The sequence below is a fragment of the Bison bison genome, unplaced genomic scaffold (assembly GCF_000754665.1).
Source record: "Bison bison bison isolate TAMUID 2011002044 unplaced genomic scaffold, Bison_UMD1.0 scf7180017864343, whole genome shotgun sequence".
Taxonomy (NCBI): domain Eukaryota; kingdom Metazoa; phylum Chordata; class Mammalia; order Artiodactyla; family Bovidae; genus Bison; species Bison bison.
Window position 1 is genome coordinate 3,333,156 of NW_011494915.1, and position 22,990 is coordinate 3,356,145.

The 22,990-nt window shown below is 44.0% G+C and overlaps 1 protein-coding gene across 1 annotated transcript in view; it reads right to left on the reverse strand.

The window, feature by feature from the left end:
• Positions 1-22,990, reverse strand: part of DOCK2 (dedicator of cytokinesis 2) — a 467,146-nt gene that overhangs the window by 427,753 nt on the left and 16,403 nt on the right. The window contains exons 2-6 of the mRNA XM_010854580.1: positions 19,882-19,965; positions 8,704-8,744; positions 7,492-7,547; positions 6,938-7,034; positions 4,311-4,459 (exon numbers count right to left, since the gene is read on the reverse strand). Coding sequence (XP_010852882.1) covers positions 4,311-4,459; positions 6,938-7,034; positions 7,492-7,547; positions 8,704-8,744; positions 19,882-19,965 — 427 coding nt within the window. The remainder of the gene's footprint in view (positions 1-4,310; positions 4,460-6,937; positions 7,035-7,491; positions 7,548-8,703; positions 8,745-19,881; positions 19,966-22,990) is intronic.

The window sequence follows — 22,990 nt, forward strand, 5'->3', positions numbered from 1 at the left end:
CCGTCTATGGGGTCACACAGAGTCAGACACAACTGAAGTGACTTAGCAGCAGCAGCAGCAGCAGCATTAAATTTACTCATAAAAAATTCTAAAACGTACAATTTTTCCTTTTTAACAAAGTATAATAAAACATAAAAACCCCAAAACAGAACACTTGACACTTACAATTCAAAATCAAATTAGCAGAACATTAAATATTTACAAAACTGTATCTTTAAAATACATCCAATTTTGTAGAACTGACATAAAAGAATGGCTCAAAAATGTACCTTTATGGTATACGTTCTAGTTAACAGGCTCTTAGAAGCAGTACTGGGTTGGGGGACGGGCTTTATGTGTGCAGAGGTCCTAACTTAAAGCTGCCTTTGCACTTGATGTTGACATGGAGGTACTCTGTTGTCCATAAAGAGGGGGAGGTGGGCTGATGGAGACTCTGAGAGCAACAGCAGTGGTCCTGCTTAGGAATCACTATCGAGTACCAGATTGGGAATGGCAGCGTTTTCACCTCTTATTTAAGAACTGGATTGAAAGGCACATCTCTCCTCTCATCCAAATGCAAACAGGAGGGAGCCAAAGCTCACTCGTTTGTCCACATTCATTAGGAAATTAACTTCCAACTAGCTGTGACTCATTATATTGCACAGCCGTGCTACTGAACGGGCAATGCTAAAGGTGAATAAATGCATTCGACTGATGCTGAGCAGAGGCTCCCAAGACCTGGCAGAAGATGGACCATAGCCAACACATAACTCAATGCCAAGATCTCTATAGCTCCTTTTTCTTCAAAATTTACCAAAGTGGATTCGACTCTAAAAATGTATGAATAAAACAAAATTCTCCCAGGTCCAGCTGTCCTGGGGTTTGAAGGATTCATTTGAGGATTCCTCATTCCTTAGATACCAAAGAGCTTGTCCATCATCAGTTTCATCTGAAAACTGGAAGCTTTAGTCATCAAGGGGCAGGATTGAACCAGGGTCAGGAGAGGCTGCTTCCTGCTGGGATGTCAGACCATTCACTTTGGAGAACAGAGCATTTTGACAGTTTTTCCTTAGGAGGTAAGCCCCGTAGCTCTCTTCTGCTCCAGAAAGTGATCAAATGAACCCAGGACAGAAAAGCATAGGGGAGGAAACCCTTACTGTACGCTTTTTTCAAAAAATTAATATTATTTTAAGGTAAAGAAAAGAGAAATGGCTTTTTCTGTGGCTCCCCATCATTCTCTGGACAAATCTGAATTTTTTTCTACCTGGCATTCAGACCCTGAGGTTCCAGCCACAGTCATGCTCATCTCTCGGCTCCTCTAAGCTTTTCTCTCTCTCTCTCTGATCTCTTCACCTAATAATTCCTGCCAGTCTTGTTTGATGCAGAGCAGGTGTCACCCCTGCCCTGCCCCCCGCCCCGTCACTTCTCTTCCTCTTCTCAGGAAATGCATGACTTCCTACACACGTGTCTGTTTACTTCCTCTTTCTAACCGGCATGGTCCTCCAGGAGGCAGTGGAAGACAGAGGTTAAGTGCTAGAATTCTGGAGCCAAGTCACCTGGTTCAAATTCCAGTGCCTCCTGGTCAAAATGACCTAATCGACCTGTGAGTCTCCGTTTTCTCATCTAATAGATAGAAATAATAACAGCAACTGCCTCATAGAGGGGTCATAAGACTTGGTTGAGTTAAGGCATGAAAAGTACTCTAAAGTGTACCTGGCAGATAGTAGGCACTCAGAAATTTACAATTCGTTCCCTTTGCTTGCCTTTTGTTGCTGCTACAGAGAGAGGCTGTATTTTGTAAATGCTGTGTCCTGAGTGCCTATGAGGTGTTCAATAGAAGTCTGATGGCTGAATGAAAGAACAGAATCTCTGAGGGCAGAAACAGGCTGATTCTGACCAGTCCTCCAAGATTCAGAGTACTGCTCCCCTGACTCTCACAGCCTGAGCTGATGGTGCTCATGCTATTCCTGACACTTGGACCAGAAATATGGCCTTTTGGCTTTCAGAAAGGTATCCATCCCATTTCAGAGCTCTAAGCCCCTGAGACACCAGACCTGCATTCATTTAAAGTGCCCAGATCTCTGTCTCTCTTCTGGCTGAAGTCGTCACGGAAGCGAAGCAAAAAGCAAAGAGCCTCTCAGCTCAGGGCCTCGGCCTCCGAGGGTGTCTCTCACTTCCCCAAAGACAACTGACTGAAACAGAAAGCCCAGTGCTGGTCCGGGGATTCTGCAGAGGGAAGCTGATCAAGGGAGGACCCTGTCTCTCCCTTCACCACCATTCACCTGCTGAGTGCACATCCTGGGCCCAGCACATCAAAATGGATCTGCCTGAGAGGAGCTCTCAGCACAGCCCTGAAGACCACTGAGGAGGTAGTTACTCTTCTGGGTACAAGGGCCCACAGAAGCGCCTAACCCAGCAGGGATGGGTAGGGGGAAGACCTAGGACGGCTTTCTGAGAGTGGCGACCATTTTCTCCCATCCTTGTCAGAAGCCCCCATGAGGAGACATCCAAAGTCACAGATGCCATCGTTACAAAGCAGCAAAACTCACTCCATTCCCACATCCCAGCTGTGACCATGCTCATCTAAAGACGACACTGTCCCAGTGGCGCCAACAGCTGCAGAGCACCCTTCCTGTCGCTTTGGGATGGTGAGTGTGGTGAGCAGGTTTGGGCTTGCTTGCCAGCTGCCAGCAGGGTAACCAGCAGAGGGACTGTGCTCCTGGGATGGGAACAGCTGTAAGTTGAACCCACTGACTATCTTTGGATCATCTTCCTAGTGCATGTGACAAAGGTAAGGAAGTCTGACTGCTAGGAAAAAAACATTTTTTATTCCCACTGAATAGACTCTTTCTACTTCCTCCTCAGGCCATATGTTCCAGTCTTCAGACCCACTTTGCAGTCTTCTGAACACGCTATGTTCTCTCATGCACTCCCACCCTCCCTTTATTTAAAGCCTACTTAATACTTCTTTATCTTTCAAAATTTAGGTCTGATTACCTCCTTTAGGAAGCCTTCCTTGATTTCCTTCTCCAAATTGAATTAAGAAGACTCTTGCTGCCTCAGCCATAAAAGTTACCACAATACATATCAATATTTTGCTTGTTGCTCACTCTCAACTGGACTGCCGTACTCTTAGTGTATGGGAACTTTTATTTCTGTGGCCTCAAAAAATCTAGCAGGAAATCAGGCCAAGTATAGGTGCTCAATGGGCTTCCCTGGTAGCTCCAAAGGTAAAGAACGTGCCCACAAGGCAGGAGACCCAGGTTGGATCCCTGGATCAGGAAGATCCCCTGGAGAAGTGAATGCAGCCCACTTCATGTTCTTGCCTGGAGAATTCCATGGACAGAGGAGCCTGGTGGGCTACAGTTCATGGGGTCGCAAAGATTCGGATACTACTGAGCAACTAACACTTATAAGTGCTCAACACGTGTTTGTTTTTGAAGAACAGAAACTAAAGAAATAGGGAGGATGTCTGGAGAGCATTCACTTAACCAGGAGGGAGGGGAAGCCTTACAATCCTCAAATGCTATCCAAGCAGGATAATGGTGAGGTCCAGAGGCCCTGCAGACAAACTGCCTGGGTCTAAATTCTGGTTCTGCCTTGAGAATTGATTTTGGACACGTTATTAACTTCTTTAAGTGTCTCTCAGCTTCTTCATTTGAAAAAATGAGGATACTAAAACTGCCTGCCTCATAGAGTTGTTATAAGAATTAAATAGACAATGAATGTGAAACCCTTAGTTTAAGACTGGTGCACAATAAGCTTGGATTAGGGGTTAGTTATAACCACTACCATTATTAGTGCATTGACCTACATCAAAAAAATTCTAAGACCTTCTCCTCAACTTCACAGCATTCAGACTAACCAATTTCTGCTTCTTCCACTTTGAGGAAATGCTTTTGTAACTGTGCATTTGCGTTAGCCAATGGCACGTGCCTTAGATAATTTAGGACGGGGGAAGGGACATAAAGTCTTACACTGGGATTGAAGAGGGGGCAGTTGTAAATGCAGGAATAAAATGACAACTAAGCCAAAACCAACCAGCATGACTGTACTCCCCAGCTCCTTGGAAGTAGGTTAACTGAGTGTCCTAAATCTCTAGCCTGCTAATAACCACTGCATAAGCAAGCATCTCTCCGCTTGTGTTTCCCCGGGTCCCACAGGGGTGATTACAAAGGCACACAAGCATGGGCCCCTTGGTAGCAGCTTCTCCCAAATAGAAAGTGGCAAATTCACCACTAAAAGTGAAACCTAGTTTCTCAGAGGGTGAGAGGGAAGAAGGCGTGTGGGGGTGGGGAAAAAAGCCTTTTTTTGGAGGAAAGAGAGGTTACTTGTTGCCATAGTCAATTTTGGATGTGACTTTCTGCTTCAGTTCCTTTAGCTCGTCCTTGGGCAAAGTTCCTGAGAGGAGCTGGGACCGCCACTCCATCAAGTCGTACATCATGGACTGCACCTGGAGAAAACGCTCCTTCTTGCTGGCCTAGGAGAAAAAACAGGAAACAATCCACAGTCACCTGCACCCAAGATCTTGGGCATCTCTTTGGCAAACTGAGCCAAAGTCGAGCCTGCATGTTCATGGGCCATGGCTTGAGTGCCTGCCTGGCCCCACCCAGCTGTGAAGGGATTGGGTGGTGGTCTTTGTCATTGACATATTTCCTTCCCTGGGGCCACAGGGGTCTCTCAAAAGCAAAAGTAGCAATCCTAATCACTTCCTGGTTTTAAAAAAAAGAAAGGGTTACTTCTGACTCTTATCCAAAAAGATACATGTTGAGCAGGAATGGCAGGAACATCTGCTGCAATACAGGTCTCAGAGGCCAGGCCCTTTAAGGCTAAGAACCAGGGCCACTTCTCTGTTAGAACAGGCCTATTTCTAGGGCAGTGTTCCCCCAAGTGTGACACATGCACAGCCATGGGACATAAGATGGTTCTTGGTGTTACAAAGACACAAGGTCACATATTAGGGATTCAAATAGTGATTCTCCTCTACTCTCCTCCCATCTGTCTGTTTAGGGGATGAGAAAGTTGTAGTTTCTTAGCAATATGTCTTGAACCCCTCTCTCATACTTGTTAATTCGTTTTTTTCAATGAAAGAAGAGAGAAATTCTTGGGCTCACAGCTTTTAACAGGTACCATAGGAAACACTTAATAACATTGTTTTGTTTTCATTTACTTGAATAATACACATGACTATATATATAGTCTCTCTCCATATGTGTGTATATATACATATGGCTTCCTTGGTGGCTCAGACAGTAAAGAATCTGTCTGCAATACAGGAGACCCAAGTTCAATCCTTGGGTCAGGAAGATTCCCCTGGTGAAGGGAATGGCTACTTACTCCAATATTCTTGCTTGGAGAATTCCATGGACAGAGGAGTCTGGCGGGCTACAGTCCGTGAGATCGCAAAAAGCTGGACACGACATAACAACTAAACTATTGTCATATATATGTATGTGTATATATATATGTAAGAGTAGTACTTTCCTGAGTTTCATGAGTTGTTCTAGGACTCAAGGAACCTGAGGCTAGGTTGGAGAGAGTGTCATGGGAGTCTCCGAATTTGCACCAAGTTGGGCTCAGAGGTTAAAGCGTCTGCCTGCAATGCGGGAGACGCGGGTTCGAACCTGGGTCGGGAAGATCCCCTGGGGAAGGAAATGGCAACCGACTCCAGTATTCTTGCCTGGAGAATCCCATAGAGGGAGGAGCTTGGTGGGCTGTAGTCCATGGGGTCGCAGAGTTGGACACAACTGAGCGACTTAACTTTGGACAGAAATGTAAGCCGCCTGAGGACCTGGCTCTTGCAGCTGGCGTCTGAAGTGAGGGCGAAGGCGGAAGTCGCTCAGTCACACAGAATCGAGCCCTCACACCTGGGTGGCCAGTGTCAGAACTAAAGTGAATGGTCTTATAGGGCATCCGGTTGGTGTAGGAGAGTTGGAGAATTGTTGGAATGAGACAGCATGTTGTAAAATTCCTTGTGTAAGTCATTTAAATTTACTGAAAAGGAAGACAATTTAGCTATTAAGTAAATACTTAATGTGCAGTATGCAGATATGACAAGAATCATGGAAGTATAAGAATCACTTTAGTAGGGTAAAGGGCATGATGAACTTGCCATTCAAAGATTTCTTAAAGAAAATGTCAAGTTTCCGTGGTGCATGTGTCAAAGGTGGTGGAGATAAATAATACATCACTTTAGCTTTAAATCTGCTGTTTGCCCCATAAACTTTACTAACAACTTTTGGGAAACCTATAGAAGGTAACTGAAAGTGCCCGTTACCATCCACTGTGAAAGAGCCATATAGGAGTCAACACTCATAACCATAAAAGATGAGCATACAAACAGCACAGAGCACCAGTGAGCGTACAGGATGCTGTGACAAATGTGCACGAAGCCTTGGCTGACACTGTGACTCTCAGCTTAATGGTTTTCTTAGCTATCCACTCTCATTAGGAGTTTTAGAAACATCAAAGGAGGATTCAAAATTAGATTTACTTCAATACAGGGAAAACCATGCAAAATACACTCTTAATTTTTCCAGGGTCAAGTTCTCTCATAGATCTGATGACAATAGTCACTAGTTAATTGATACATGAGAACAGTATTTTTCAAGGTGTTATCAGCAGACCACCAAATCAAAATCCCTAAGTTTATTAAAATGCAGAGCCCCACTGAAGGAAGCTTTACTTTCAATAGCATTCAAGGTGATACTTAAGCACATTCAAGTTTGATAACTTTTTCATTAGTTTAAAAAAAACCCAGAAGGATCACCTCAGATGCCCACTTACTGTGACTCTGCCACTAACTCACTGTGTGGCTCTGAGAGTCACCTAACTTCTCTGGGCTTTGATGACCTCATACTGTTTGTTACACTCCATCAAGGCTACATTCCAAATCTGAACCAAGCCAAAAACTGGAAGCAGCTTCCATCCCAGGGTTGAGCAGGGTTTCGAGTCTCACCACGTAGAGCTGTTTCCAGATGCTGCCCCATTCCCAAAGTGTCGTTGTCACTTCTTGTGCCAGAGGAATTTCTGCAGGAATAATGTTCTCGATATTTCTATTTAAAGTGGGAGAGAAAATGGTGTGAAATTGAGACCCAGGTGCTAACAAGATAAAATGCTGGCAAATTTGCATTAAGCTGCAGCTGCTGAGAGGGGCCTTGCTGGCAGGAGACTAAACCACTTCTAATAGCCACACCAGTTACATTATGCAAATGCAAGGGGCTTCCTTTTTCTCTGTCCTCCTGCATTGAGGTGGGCCCTTCAAGCTCATTATTCAGGATTAATCTACATTAATTCAGTTCAAAGGCAGCTGCCAGTGAAAAGTTTGATTCTCCAAATGTACTAATACCCCCTCAGAATCAGATGCGAACATGAATCAGTTTGCACTGGAGACAAACACAGGCACGAAGAAGACAGAACCTTTACATCTGCCAAGTCAGGTTTTCAAAGCACATAGGATGCAGAAATCCACGAGCCACCGCAGAGTCAAGTCTGGGGAAAGAGGGCAAATACCTTTTTTTCTCCACTGTCACTTCTTTGATGTAGATAAAGGATTTTGGAAAAATGCCCTGTGGGGATGAGATAAGATAAGATGAGATTGGATGACTTGTCCCTATAGAAAAAACTGACCCCAGGTCTTCATGATTTTTCCAAAAGCTACTAACTGGTAAAAACCTCCAACTTCAAAGGAATAATTTCAGTTCGACAGAACAAGTGGTGGGTGTTAAATTCACTCATTTAGGCCTAATTCCTCTCCCCTTCTTCAGCCGTTGTTCAGGATCCCACAATAGCCCCCTAGATTCCAAAGAATGCTCTAACCTCACTACGATCACTCACACTATCAGATGGGCAAGGCAGGAGCGCTTGAGAGGTTCACTCTAAGGGAAGGGTCTCTGCCTTTCCCCTCTCCTGCCCAATTTTGGGAAAGCAGCCACCCTGTACTGTCAGAGAAGGTCAGGTCCTGAAGCAACAATGTCCCTGGTTAGCATGTGGGCTGCTTTGATTTGAGATCTCTTTTTTTTTTTTTTTTTGAGATCTCTTTCTTTCTGGATTTATTTGATTGTTCTCTAGAGAGCAGAGAGGGACCATGCCTTCCAATACAGCATGTCAGGGAGGAAGGAAGGAACATCTATTATTTCCTTTCTCCATAAGCTTGGCTCAATCGACAAGAGAAGCTGAGCAATTACTTGGACATTCCTTCATCAGTTTAGCCAGCGTGAACACTGGGGACACGAGGTAACTGCTAGGTACTGTGAGATGTCAGGAGATGAGCAAAGCACGTGCATCTCCCATGGAGATGGTGGTGTGGTGTGGGGCTAGGGCAGAGGAACTCCCTGAGGGCTGAGACTGGACCTGTCCCTCCTGAGTCATGTTGGAAACACAGGTGAGGAAAGGACGAATGCCCCAAGCTAGCTAAAGAAAGACTAAAGCCAGCTAAAGAAGATAAATTTCAAATAAAAAACACATGATTCAATGGGACTGGAGAAATCATATATGGCTGGCATATTAGGAAAATTTTCAGGGAGAAGAGAGCTCTGGAAGTTGGCCTTAAAGAAGGAGTGAAGGGGGAACGGATCAAGCTACAGCAAAGAAAACACTGGACACAAGGAGAGAGGAGTGAAATCAGTCTGCAGACGCTCACCAGTGGGAAGTAATCGCCCAGGGGACTGGCAGGGTCACGCACAGACAGCAATACTGCCCCAAATAAAACAAAATCATCCTCACCTGTAACATTTTGTGCTTTACAAGGTATCCCCTATACCAGTCTGCAAAGAGAAAACAAAGAAACAGGTCTTTCATCTATTCTTACAAGTCCCTTGCTGGGGTTTATTGTTGTTGCTGTTTGTTTTTCACCAGCAAAGAAATTGCAAAGTGTTTTAGACCTCAGGTCTAGATCAAAGCCCTAGGATTCAACTCATTCTATTGAATGAGTTGCCAACATCTCCAAAAGTGACCAAAAATACAGGGATTTCACATAAAAATGCAAATTTAATCCTTTAAAAAAAAAAAAACAAACAGGAGGCCAGTGCTCCCTGATGGCTGCAGTTGGCTACTGGTGAGGGGCAGCTGTTCTCATCAGACAAAAGGAGGCATCTCCAACTCACCAGCCTCTACCCAGCCCCTCTCTTCTTTTCATCACCTGCGTGCATCCTTCCTGTGTCCATACGCATGTTTTCAACCTCTGCCTTAGGAACACAGAAAGGCTGAGAATGTCTGAGGAGTTCAGCAAACATTCTGAAATAATGCCCACAGTTTTAACAGCAGCAAATTGTGTCTAACACGTGATCTGCAGAAGTTAGTCATTACAAAACAGATAGGTTCAGGGATGCGTGAAAGGACAGGAGTTTTAAAAGATTCTTCCCTTTGAAGGAATATCAAGAATGATTCAATTAACAGAAATCCAAATTATATACACAGTCCTCAGACAGAACGAGCCTTGGAATAGCAAGTATTGATGACTATAATGAGTCTACCCGCCTTTGAAATGATTCAAGCACAGCCAAGTAGTGGCATTTGTTACCTCTGTAAATAAAAAGCGTCTGCCGGGAGGCTCATTAGCAAATCCTCATTACTGGGCTGACAGATTGCTGTCGAAATATGTTCTCAACAGACATAAGTGTGAGCCCCAAAACAAACATTTAAAATGCAAAGTCACCCCTCACAGTCCTAAGCCAGCTAAAGAAAGTTCTAAAGCAACAGGGGCCCAAAGTGGTTCCCATTTTAAGAGACAAAAAGGTAGAGGAGGGAGAGAAAATGGAAGGAATGGACATTGGAGAGAAAGAATCTCAGGTTTGGAATGAAGTATCATTCTAAATGGGCTTCCCCAGTGGGTCAGTGGTAAAGAATCCACCTGTAAAGCAGGAGACACGGGTTGGAACCCTAGATTGAGAAGATCTCCTAGAGAAGGGCATGACAACCCACTCCAATATTCTTGCCTAGAGAATTCCGGGACAGAGGAGCCTGGCAGGCTACAGTCCATTGTGGTGCAAAGAGCTGGACATGACTGAAGCGACTGAGTGTGCACGCACGCACGCACACACACACATACACACATGCCACACACACACCATTCTAAGTATCCTTCATATATGAAGCCTTCTAATCTTCACAGCAACCCTATAAGGTGGGAAATGCAATGGTCCCATTTTACATAAGAGTGGCCCACCTGAGGCATAGAGAAGTTAAGTAACTAGCCCAGTCACAGCTAATAAGTAGCCATCACACTGTGCTTCTTGTCTAGTGGAGGAAGGAGCATGGTGGATGCCTAATACTACCACCCTCCCAACATCTGAATCCCCAAAACTACATCCCCATTAAGTACTTCCCGTGGTGGAACACCGTCTGCTTCATAAAGAACCAGATTCTAGTTTTACACTCTAATCATTTCCCCATAAATACTGGTAATAATTAACTGTTAAAATTAGTGCTTATATTAATAGTGCTTGCTGTGTGCCAAGAATTCTGGTGAAGCTTTTTGTTTTGTTTTTTCACATTATAGATTGATTCTATAAAGTAGGTACTATTATTGCCTCAATTCTGCAAATGAAAATAGAGAGGCACAAAGAGATGAAGAACTTGCTTATGGTCACACAGCTAGTGAGTGATGCACCTAAATGATTTAAATCCAAGCATCCCACCGTGGAGATGACCCTCCATAGTAGTTCACTAGAACAGCCTCCTTTATTTGCAGTTTTTTCCCATTCAACCAACTTCTCTGTAGCATTACTATTGACTGCTGCTGCTGCTAAGTCGCTTCAGTCATGTCCGACTCTGTGGGACCCCATAGACGGCAGCCCACCAGGCTCCCCCGTCCCTGGGATTCTCCAGGCAAGAACACTGGAGTGGGTTGCCATTTCCCTCTCCAGTGCATGAAAGTGAAAAGTGAAAGTGAAGTCGCTCAGTTGTGTCCGACTCTTCACAACCCCATGGACTGCAGCCCACCAGGCTCCCCCGTCCATGGGATTTTCCAGGCAAGAGTAGTGGAGTGGGGTGCCATCGCCTTCCCTGATTACTATTGACAGCGACCGTGTATTGATCGCTAAATGCACACAAAGCTGTACACTATGTGTTGTGTGTGTTTCCTCTCATTTAATTCTCATATCACACTGTGAGTTAAGCATGATTATTCCCATTCTGTAGTTGAACAAACTGAGACTCAAATCAGTGGAGATGCTGGGCTAAATCACATGCCAGGGTTCAAGGGCAAGTCGTGTGGCTCCAAAGCGGTTCCGCTCTGTTGCCCCCCCATGTGATGAGCACAAGCACAGATGGCGTTCTCTTAGACGCACACAGTCGACATTCTCCTGGCTGCAGTGGCTGCCAAGGCTACTAGACTCCCCTCGAAGATGGTCAAGGGACTGCCAGCTGCTCACATCGGCCTCTGCACAACCGGGCCACCCTCGGGGTCCCTGGACTTCCTCTTCTAGCACCACCACCCTCCCTCACCCTTGATAACCAGTGACTTGCCACCCCTTGTAGGAATCCTGATTCTCAGAACTTCAGCTTCTGATTCTCAGAACTTACCCTCAGCATCCACATTTGGACTCCCAGATTTAAGTTCAAGAAACACTGACTGCTCTATTCTGTACATGGCACTGGCCTAGGTGCCTTCAGAAATAAATCCCCAGTGATCTTTGATGAAACGGGCTTACCACCATCTCCACTTGCTACATGATGATGAAGCGTCAGCCTCATCAGATCTGTTCTTAGGACTTTTTCTGAGAGTCCCAACTCTGCTGAATCAGTGACCTCTGTGACCTCTGATGTATGCTCCCAAATCTGGTCACCAGTCAGCTAAATCTGGGAGAAGGCAATGGCAACCCACTCCAGTACTCTTGCCTGGAAAATCCCATGGTCAGAGGAGCTTGGTGGGCTGCAGTCCATGGGGTCGCTAAGAGTCGGACACGACTGAGCAACTTCACTTTCACTTTTCACTTTGATGAATTGGAGAAAGAAATGGCAACCCACTCCAGTTCTTGCCTGGAGAATCCCAGGGACGGGGGAGCCTGGTGGGCTGCCATCTATGGGGTCGCACAGAGTCGGACACGACTGAAGCGACGTAGCAGCAGCAGCAGCAGCAGCAGCCATATCTGGCTGTACTCCGAGACCTGACAGGACAGACAGCAATAGTTGACAGGCACAGCAAAATCCATGACGCAGGCACTCTGATCAAAACCAGGCTACGGGTAAGAGCACTGCCCATACCCCAGGCCTTATCCCCTGGCTTAATGCACCTTCAGTTAATAACAGGGAAGGCTTTTTTGTCTAACCCTACCCATGAGACAAGAACTTTTTAAAAGAAAACTCACAAACTACATCCTGGGAAAGATGAGAATAGGAGTTTCAGGTTTTTTTGTTTGTTTGTTTTGTTTTTACCATTCTTATGGAAAATAATAAACTCTAACTGTCCTCCTTTCCCAAAGCCCAAATATCAAAATGAAATGTACCTAAATTCTCCAGTGACCCAGGAGTTGTGTGGTGAAGGGGAGAAGGAGGAGAGATTAAAAATATCCCAGCACATCAAAAAAGAATCCACATCCTATTTAATACAAATCCAGTCCTCTCTCTGCCATCTGACGGCAACATGATCTTTGGTCATGTTACTTAAACTTCATTATTTTCACCTGTCAAATGAGGGCACTAACACCTACCACTCTATGTGATAGGTGTTAGTTGCAAAACTGTTTTTAAAACAGAATTATGAAGGTAAACACATCTGATAGAGGTACAACATCTTAGACTGGAAGAAAACATACCAATTTCAGGAGGAGCACTGCCTGAGGAATGGACAAAAAGACAAGAATGCAACAGGGAGGGTAAGCAGGGGATCTCAATGATCTAAAATGTTTATTTCTTTAAAACATATATGAACTGAACACACAAAATGTTAACATTTCTTTATTTGTGTAGTGAGTGTCTCAGTGTATTTCACTTTTCAGTTTGATTGAAATATCTACTAACGTTAAGAAGAATATAACAGAAGCTACTATCCATCGGTGCTTAAGAGCGTGAGCTCTGAAATGAAAGCCTGAATCTGAATGAAGATCTGCAACTTCTGAGTGATCTTTGACAGGTTAGTGCATTTCTCTAAGCCTCAGTTTTCTTATTTCTAAAATGTGAGCAATAATAATGTCTGTCTCATAGGCGTAAATTAGATAAGAAATTCAGTTTGTACAGTGCCTTGCATATGGTGTTAAAAAATTAGTAAATGCCATTCTGTCTTTTAAAACTCCATAATCATCATCATCATCAATCAGAGAAACTTAGGCATATTTCCCGTTTTACTTTCAGAACCTACAGATTTTGAATATTGTTTGTTTGTTTTCAGTGACATTTCAACTTATTTCCATAACAACAAAGCAAATGACACATTCTTCAAATTCAACATAATGGAAGTTTATTGATGTTTTAGCCTCACCCACAATCAAAAGGGAAGAAAACTTATAAACTCCCCTCAATGGGACAGCCTTACTTCAGAAAACAGAGCCCCTTTTAACACCAACCTGTCTCTAGAGCAGACCCAAAGGAAGGACCATCTCCCTGCAAAGTGGCACTTTTGAAAATACCATCTTAAGTCCTTATAATGCCCCCTTCGTACCCTAAAAACAAAGGACCCGGATGGGTCAGGATCACTTTGAGTGGAGTTGTCTCAAGAGAAACTGCTGCATGGCTCTGGGAGCACCCCACTCTGTAGGTGGGAGATTCCAAACCCTTCATGCAGAGCTCTTTGCAGCTGAACCAAGGCCAAGCTGACACATGTGCCACCTTAGAAAGAAATATTTTTAAGTGAGAAGAGCAAATCTCAGAATAGTATGTACAGTGTAGTCCCATATTTTAAAAAACACTGACGTAAGAGCCAGGTCTTACCTTAAGGAGCTTAAGCTATGTCAACTTCCTCCTCATCCATCCCCCTTGTTCCATTTTACTCGTAAGTGAAATTCAAAAGTTCCTTGGAAACCCTGTCTAGACACCCCATTATCTTCACCACTAAGACTGAGCTTCCGTGGCCTGTGCAAGTGTGTGGATCAGGAAATGGAAGGGAACCTTCTCTGGTGTTCTGGAAAAGAAGAGTCAGGGGGCAAATAACTGAGTACGGAGAAGACATTCCCTCTGAAGGGCTTATAAAGAGAGTCTAGGTGGCCCAGTGGTTGAGAACCTTCCTTCCAGTGCAGAGTATGAGGGTTTGATCCCTGTTCGAGTAGCTGGGATCCCACGCGCTGTGGGGCAACTAAGCCCACACGTTGCGACCACCGAGCTGCGCACCACAACGATTCCTCGGGCTGCAACCAACACCCGAAACAGCCAAAAACTAATGAAGTTAATTAACTTAATATTAAGTAATAAAATATTTTTTAAAACAAGAGTCTCAGTAAGCTGGGCTACCCCCAAGGAACATCCCCCGCCACAGTGTAAGCAATCAGGAGGTAGAGGGTGTTTTTCAGAGGTGGCCGTTGCTGCCTTCCGGGTAGGTGCATGGTATGGCTCTTACCCCAAAACCAAATCCAAGCATAGGGGTGTCATCCAGAAGATTCATTCAGAGACAATGGGTGCATCTGGCTTCTTGTTCTCCAGCTCCATGGCTATTCATGCAGAGGACTGGCTGACCTTTGGGTTTGTTTATTCAAAAAGACAAAAAATTGCAAAGAGACCACCCCAAATCCCTTCTACCCTCAGCCTTGTTTAAGCTGGGGAAGGGGAAGGAGGAGAGGAAAATTAAACTGGACATGGTATTGGAGTCTTATGAGATGTTGTTAAATATCAAGAAAGATGTCAACCAAATATAACTGAAGGAAGTGATGGGAGAAAAATAACACTCTGTATTTATGTTTATTCCCCCATGAGGAGTTCTGACTGCTCAGTAAACACTTACATGTGTTTTCCACATCTGAGAGCAGGACGTAGAATGTTTATGCTGCCTCTGGGTAGAAAAGGCAGCCTGAAAGATGTAATGTGGACAAAGAAATAAACATTAGGAAGTCTAAGGCTCAGCAATGGGTGCCCTTCTGAAATGTTTGAGTTTTTAATCACAAAAAAATATTATCTAAAAGGAAATACTAAAAATGTTAGTGTTCTAGTGAAAGGAAATTCATTCATGCCTAAGGTTTAAGCTCACATTTTCTTTCCTCCATTCATCTGACTGCATAAGTTCAGTACACAGGCGAAAAGGACATCAGAGGGCCAGCTTCTGGGTTCCTGGAGCCAAATTCCTAAGATACATATACACCTGCCAATCTCAGTTTAATTCTGTATAATGATGGTTGGGGGGAGAGATGGAATCCAACACAAAGCACCTAGAAGCCAAGCATGGGGCTAGACAGCTTCTCCACTTTTTTTATTTTATCCTCATAGCAAATCCAGGAGCAAGGTGATGATACTCCATTTTGCAGGTTGAGAAAACTGAGGTCTACCTCCCTAAGATTACTCAGCTAGCAGATAAATGAAGCAGAGAATAACTTTTTGATTCAAAAGTCCACGCTTTCTCTATGTTTGCATCTCTATGCCTGCCCTGCAAGTAGGTTCATCTGTACCATTTTTCTAGACACAGAGCGAGGAAGGAGAGCGTGGGGTGAACTGGAAGAGTGGCACTGACATGTACACCCTACTGTGTGTGAAACAGACCGCTAGTGGGAAGCTGCTGCACAGCACAGGGGGCTCAGCTCAGTGCCCTGTGACGACCGAGAAGAGTGGGACTGCAGCGGGTGGGAGGGAAGTTCAGGAGTGAAGGGACAGCTGTAAATCTATGGCCGATTCACTTTGTTACACAGCAGAAACTAATGCAACATTGTAAAGCAACTGTACTTCAATTAAAAAAAATTAAAGTCCAAGGTGAAAAGACAGCCTTCAGAATGGGAGAAAATAGTAGCAAATGAAGCAACTGACAAACAACTAATCTCAAAAATATACAAGCAACTCCTGCAGCTCAATTCCAGAAAAATAAACAACCCAATCAAAAAATGGGCCAAAGAACTAAATGGACATTTCTCCAAAGAAGACATACAGATGGCTAACAAACACATGAAAAGATGCTCAACATCACTCATTATCAGAGAAATGCAAATCAAAACCACAATGAGGTTCCATTTCACGCCAGTCAGAATGGCTGCTATCCAAAAGTCTACAAGCAATAAATGCTGGAGAGGGTGTGGAGAAAAGGGAACCCTCTTACACTGTTGGTGGGAATGCAAACTAGTACAGCCACTATGGAGAACAGTGTGGAGATTCCTTAAAAAACCAGAAACAGAACTGCCATACGACCCAGCAATCCCACTGCTGGGCATACACACAGAGGAAACCAGAATTGAAAGAGACACGTGTACCCCAGTGTTCATCGCAGCACTGTTTATAATAGCCAGGACATGGAAGCACCCTAGATGTCCATCAGCAGATGAATGGATAAGAAAGCTGAGTACTTGAAGAAAGTACTTGAAGTAAGAAAACTGAGACACAATGGAGTACTACTCAGGCATTAAAAAGAATACATTTGAATCAGTTCTAATGAGATAGATGAAACTGGAGGCTATTATACAGAGTGAAGTAAGCCAGAAAGAAAAACACCAATACAATATACTAACGCATATATATGGAATTTAGAAAGATGGTAACGACAACCCTGTATGCGAGACAGCAAAAGAGACACAGATGTATAGAACAGTCTTTTGGACTCTGTGGGAGGGGGAGGGGGGAATGATTTGGGAGAATGGCATTAAAACATGTATAATATCATACAAGAAATGAATCGCCAGTCCAGGTTCGATGCAGGATACAGGAAGCTTGGGGCTGGTGCACTGGGATGACCCAGAGGGATGGTATGGGGAGGGATGTGGGAGGGGGGTTCAGGATGGGGAACACATGTATACCCGTGGCAGATTCATGTTGATGTATGGCAAAACCAATACAATATTGTAAATTAAAAAAATAATAATAATAATAAAAAAATACATGACAAATAAAAAAAAATTAAAGTCCATACTTTTTCTACTTCTTTTCTTTTTTTTGGAGGATAAGGGAGATTTAAAAATTACTGAAAAATACAAAATAAAAATATTCACATTTCTATCACCTAGAATGAATCATTGTGATATCTAGAGAAATACACTTTGACTCTTCAAGATTATATTTATTCTATTCCATTCCCCTCTAAACTTCTTAATTTTATTAGTTTTTTTTGTTGTTGTTGGGGGGGCAGTTACATTTTACAGTTTTCTAACAATGACATTCTTTTTGACAGTCATAAATAGTATATCTTTTAATATTAATTTTGATTAATCAATTCACTTGGACTCAATGCTTCCCAGTATTTCCTCCTATGGCAGCTTTTCAATTTCTATATTTTAACATTTTGATTCCTCTCTCAATTGGCTGGATTTTATTTTTTGAGTAAGGTTTCTATAAGCGGGTTACATGGGCACACCCATATATTTTCTACTGACTCATTTTGACTAATTTTTGACTAACACTGTGGTTTTCACTTTTTTATATATATTTGCAGAGAGGAACAGTTTTCAATTGGAATCAAAAGCAGAACTCCCCATTCTGCAAAAAAAGACAAGACCAGGCCTGATCTCCAAGCCCTTAGCCATCTAAGGCCCTCAGGGACTCTTGGGATCCTATAAATTCCAGTTTGAAAACTCCTTATGGGTATTAGTGCACTCATTCTAAATCCTAATCATTTTCATACCAATTCTTAGATATCTGGAATCAATCTAACAGACTTCCAAATACTGTATTTTCAAAGTATTCATGAACTGGCAATCATTTGCTAACTTAACATGCCCAGATCTTTCCAGAAAATTACTGTGGCTGCTTATTAAAAAGACACATTAAAATAAGGCTGATCAATCAAAGTTTTAATGAGAAACCAAAACCCAAAAGTTTAGGAACAAGGAGATTAATCCCCAAAACAAAGGTGGGTTGAGTCAGAAAGTGCAGCCTTTTTGACCATCAAGCTCCAGGCCAGGCAAAAGTAAAGAAACGCTCTGATTATGTGCAAACGGTGTGGTCAATTTACTGCCCTGAAGCACTTTCTCCAGGAAAACTACATGAACACAAGAGAAACACACTCATCTAAATTTCAAAATGTAGGATGTAGAAAACATTCTGAGGCTGTTTCACTTCTTAGAAGGCAGGCGATGGAGGAAAGGGAGCTCGTCTTGACAGGAGTGGAGAGAACAGCCCCTGACTCGCGATGTGATGCTGGGTGAGTCATTTCTCTTCCCTGAGCCTTGCTCCCTCACCTGCAAAGCTAAGGTCTCTGCCTGTTTCTCAGGATTAGCACTCAGTAGCACAAAAGTGACACTGAGAGGAGTCAGTTTGCCTGCTGCCTTTACTTTTACTCTTTGCCCTTGGTAGATTAACTCAGAGTTTGCTCATCTGCCACTAAGCAGAAATGCATTTGTAAAACATAGGGTTGTGCTGTGGGAAAGGGGAAGGGTGTTTGTAATCAGATCTCCACCCATCTCCCCTAGTCCCACTCAATCTGCATGTAAAATGGAATCAGATTGGGAACTTTAGAGGCCTGAACACTGAAAAGTTCATAATATCTAAAATAACAATAGTACCAAAGAGTACATGTTAGGAAGGTGAACAAAATTCTCATTTCCCCCACAATGACTCCTGTAAAGTTGCTTTGACATATCAAACTCTTTCTCCCTCCAAAAAAAGTTTTGTTTGTTTGCTTATTTTGGTTTGCATGTGTGTGTTTGTGTGTGCACATGCATGTGTGCAAGAGTACATGCACCCCTACACAAATATGCAGGGTTGCCTTGTTAATCACATACAGCTAATCTTTGGCTGAAGATGCTACCTATCCTACGGGTTGCTATGAGGAGTAACTAGCCCAACATGTAATGGGAATAGTACAGTTCACCTATGAGGTGAGAACCCACAGCTGGCCAGTTCTGTAGGCAGCCTCCTTTCCTCTGACCCTCTATTTTCACTTGAGGGGGCCTCGTTAACAGAAGCACACCTGCTTGGTGCCCACCCTTCACCCCCACCCCAGCATGGGACAGCCTAACCTAAGGGATTAGCTGGGAAACAGGGACGTAGCCGACTCTGCCCTTCCTTCTCTTTGCTCCGCCTGGACACAGGAAGGACACACGGTACACCCTCCACACAGCAGGATTATAGGCAGGCCCACGTGGTGAGGGGTCTGGGGAGATCCACCATGGTCCAGCTGGGCAGTGAGGACCAGGAGAGCCTGCCTGAATATAGCTATCATATTCGTAAGTTCATTCAACTCTCACACCCATGCCGTGGTCTCTATGTCAATCTTATCAGTGACACAGTTGATAAATTGATTTCTAACGGTCTGCCTCACGAGTCCAAGGCCATTAACCTTAGTGCAAAGTTTACAAAGTACCCACTACCACCAATAACACCACCATGATACTGTGGTTACAGCCCAACAGACACTTGGCTTCACGAGAGACAGCACCTCTGTGCGAAGAAAGAGATGCCCAAGACAGGGCTCCCAGCTGGAAGAAGGGAGTGAACACTGCTCTCTGACCCAAAGCTGGGCACCACAGTCCTCCTGAATCAGGGTTATAATTTTCCAGACCTTTCAAAACCCTGATAATGCTGATTTCTTTATAATGGTGTTAAAACTAATAAAGAAGGGTATCCAGAAGGTGTCACAGTCCCCCAACAGCTCCATGGCGCAGCAAAAAGCACAACAAATGTCAAACCACACAGTCAGGACTTTGCTTCTCAGTATACATTCCTACAATAACAAAATACTGTCTTTAGTAAATTTGAAAGACTAATATCAGCAAAATGTATTTAAACAGACCACGCATAATTGCAAGTTCCAAGAGAAGGCCGGAGCGGCTGGCTATGTCCTGGGGGTGTCCCAACACCTTTAGCCAAGCTCCTGGCTTCCCAGGATCACCTGGGCCAGTGACTCACCTCCACAGGTCTCCTGTATTCGTACCACATCACCAATCTGCAGGGAGAGTTGGGAGGTCCCGCTCCCTTGGAAGTTGTATATGGCTGTGAAATGAAAGAGAGGACCAGTGAGACCTCTGGATACCAAGAATCTCTGCACCTTCCTTTCTTGACTTTATCTGATGCCCATGAAGCCCTCATGGGCTGAACAAAACCAGCGTACAAACCACCTCTTGCCACAGGAATGCAGGCCCAGTCTGGCTCCCAACGGCCTCTGCTCATTAGTCAAACACAGCCTCTCCCTTGCCAGGCTCTGCGTCCCAGCCTGGTGATAGGAATGGTGTTTATGTCATCTCCCGTGCTTGATTTTCCACGGTTCCGTGCTCTGCCATCCCCTTGTTCCATTCTCACAGCAATCCTGTGAGGTGTAAACTGTGATCCCATTTTGCACATGAGGAAATGGAGGTGCTGAGAGGTTAAACAATTTGGCCAAAGTCATTAGGTTAAGAAGTGACAGGAAAATCAGTATCTAACATCTCTATTTTCAGCTGCTATCATGGGCTACTTGCTGCTCCCGTTACTCCATCCCTGGTGACAGCAGCCTAAAATACCAGTCTTTCCTCCACTCAAAGACCACCCAGTCTTCACTGTCCAAGAAAGCCGTATCTTTCTCCTACCCAGCTCTAGACAACCTGTGTTCCTCTATCTTAAAATGCCTGTTTCTTGGCCTTTCCCAAAGCTTATCTTTCAGGAAAGTCCTGTTTTCTCCATGAGGCCCTCCTTGACTTCTCCAAGCCGCACTAACCACCCATCCTCATCTCCTAATAGTTGGTAGGATTCTTATGAGTACTTAACATTCAAGAGTGTACTCTGATTTCCCATTTACACTGCCAGTTTCTGGGGAGCAGCAGTTGGCTATGAAAATACCCAGAGTCCCCCCTGTGCTATCAGAGGCCTCTGCTAATCCCCGGGAATGTGAGATTACACTCTATCATTACAGTGCCTAGCCCTTGCTCAACGTAACTTAAGTGAGGATCAGGCCACAACCTTAACGTAGAGATGAAGCTTGTTCAAGGAATACCCAACTTGGGAGGTCTTCAGGAAGAGAACACAGTGATATTTGATTTGACACATGAATCAACACACATGTGGTTTGATTTAAGGAAAGACCCTCAGGAGGATGGATGATTTGAACCTACAAGGTTGTCCTCATTCATACAGGCAGCAGGTATTCAGTGTCTACAGTATGCCAGTATGATCTTGCTCTTTTGGTGAAAACACAAATAAATATAAGGTTATAAAAAATGACACATGTGATGGAAGAGACAAATACGGCCACCTGGTAGGTGACTTTCCAGGTGATACAGTTGGTAAAGAACCCACCTGCCAATGCAGGAGATGCAAGAATCACAGTTTCGATCCCTGGGTTGGGAAGATCCCCTGGAGTAGGAAATGGCAACCCATTCCAGTATTCTTGTCTGGAAAATTCCAGGGGTAGAGGAGCCTGGTGGGCTACAGTCCATGGAACCATGGGTTGCAAAGAGTTGGACACGTCTGAGCACACCACACACACATGAGAGAGAATAATGGGGGGGGGGGCATCAACTTTTCCTGGGATAGTGAAGGTTACTCCCTGAGCTGATTATAGATGGAGGAGTCAAACGAGTCAGCTATGGGGACAACGAGCGGAAGGGCATTTCAAGAAGAGGAAACGGTGTGTTCAAAGGCCCTGAGTGAGGAAGATACCTGGCACAGAGAGCATAAGGGAAACTGCCATGTGTGGAGTATGCTGAGAGAGGAGGGAGAGATGCAGACAGGCTGGAGAGGCAAGAATCGGGTCACACAGGACTTCCTGAGGAGTTTAGGCTTTATTCCAAGACAACAGGAAACTGAATAGATTTTACTCAGCTACTTGATAATAGATTTATTCAGATACAGTTTGTCCACTTAAAGTACGTAACTCAAAGATTTACTCACAAGTTGTGAAACCATCACTAAGATTAATTTTAGAACATTCTCAACACCTCAAAAGGTTCCCCCAGCCACAAGTAGCCATTCATCTACTCTGTCTCTGTAGATTTGTCCATTCTAGACATTTCATATAATATATGGTCTTTTGCAACTGGCTTCTTCTGCTTAGCACAAGGTTTTAAAGATTCATCCATGTTATAGCAACTCTCATTACTTCATTCATTTTTGCTGCTGAATAATACCCCATTGTATAGAGACATCTGAGGATGGAAGGCTGAAAGGGAGTGATGTAATTCCATAACACCGACTATCACTCTGGCTTCCATGTAGAGAGTGGATAGAGAGAGGCAGAGTGGATGTGAGGAAGCCCATGAACAGACCCTTGCTTTGTCTTTCTAATCCCAGAGGTCTCTGGACCAAGGAGAGACAATGCTGTTGAGCCATGTGACAAAACAGAAGACCGACGGAACTGAATGAGGAGAATCCTGAGTCCTCTTGGCAGTCTTACCATTGACTCAGTCCATTCCCTCTCCCTTTGGCCCTCAGTCTCTCCTTACCTGTCAACAAATTGCATTCAAAAACTACCTCTTAGAGCCAAATCAGCAAAATACGGTGACGCAGGGAACTGCAAGAACAGGTGCTTGCAATGAAAAATCTGGCAAAAATGGTCAGAACCAACTTTATCAGAACCCTGAAAATCAGTCAGGAGTTTACAGCAACCAGGCAAATGCTTACCCAAGAAAAAGGAAGCTGAAACCTGGTAATGTCTTGTAGCAATTTACCTTACCCTTATCCCATTCTCTTTTCCCCATCTTTTGTTGTGGCAGTCTTGAAGATGGTATTCTATGTTCATGGTGTGGATTCCCAAGGCTGGAGGGACCAGAGCAGACCTTGTCCCAAGAAATTGTAGTTGTTTGTTTTGATCTGTCTGTAGGCTTCCTGAAGGACTAAAGCCTTGAGTTTGCCTTTATTTCCCTGATTTGGGACTATCCTAAGGCGGAGATTCAGATGACACCACCCTTATGGCAGAAAGTGAAGAGGAACTAAAGAGCCTCTTGATGAAAGTGAAAGAGGGGAGTGAAAAAGTTGGCTTAAAGCTCAACATTCAGAAAACTAAGATCATGGCATCTGTTCCCATCACTTCATGGGAAATAGATGG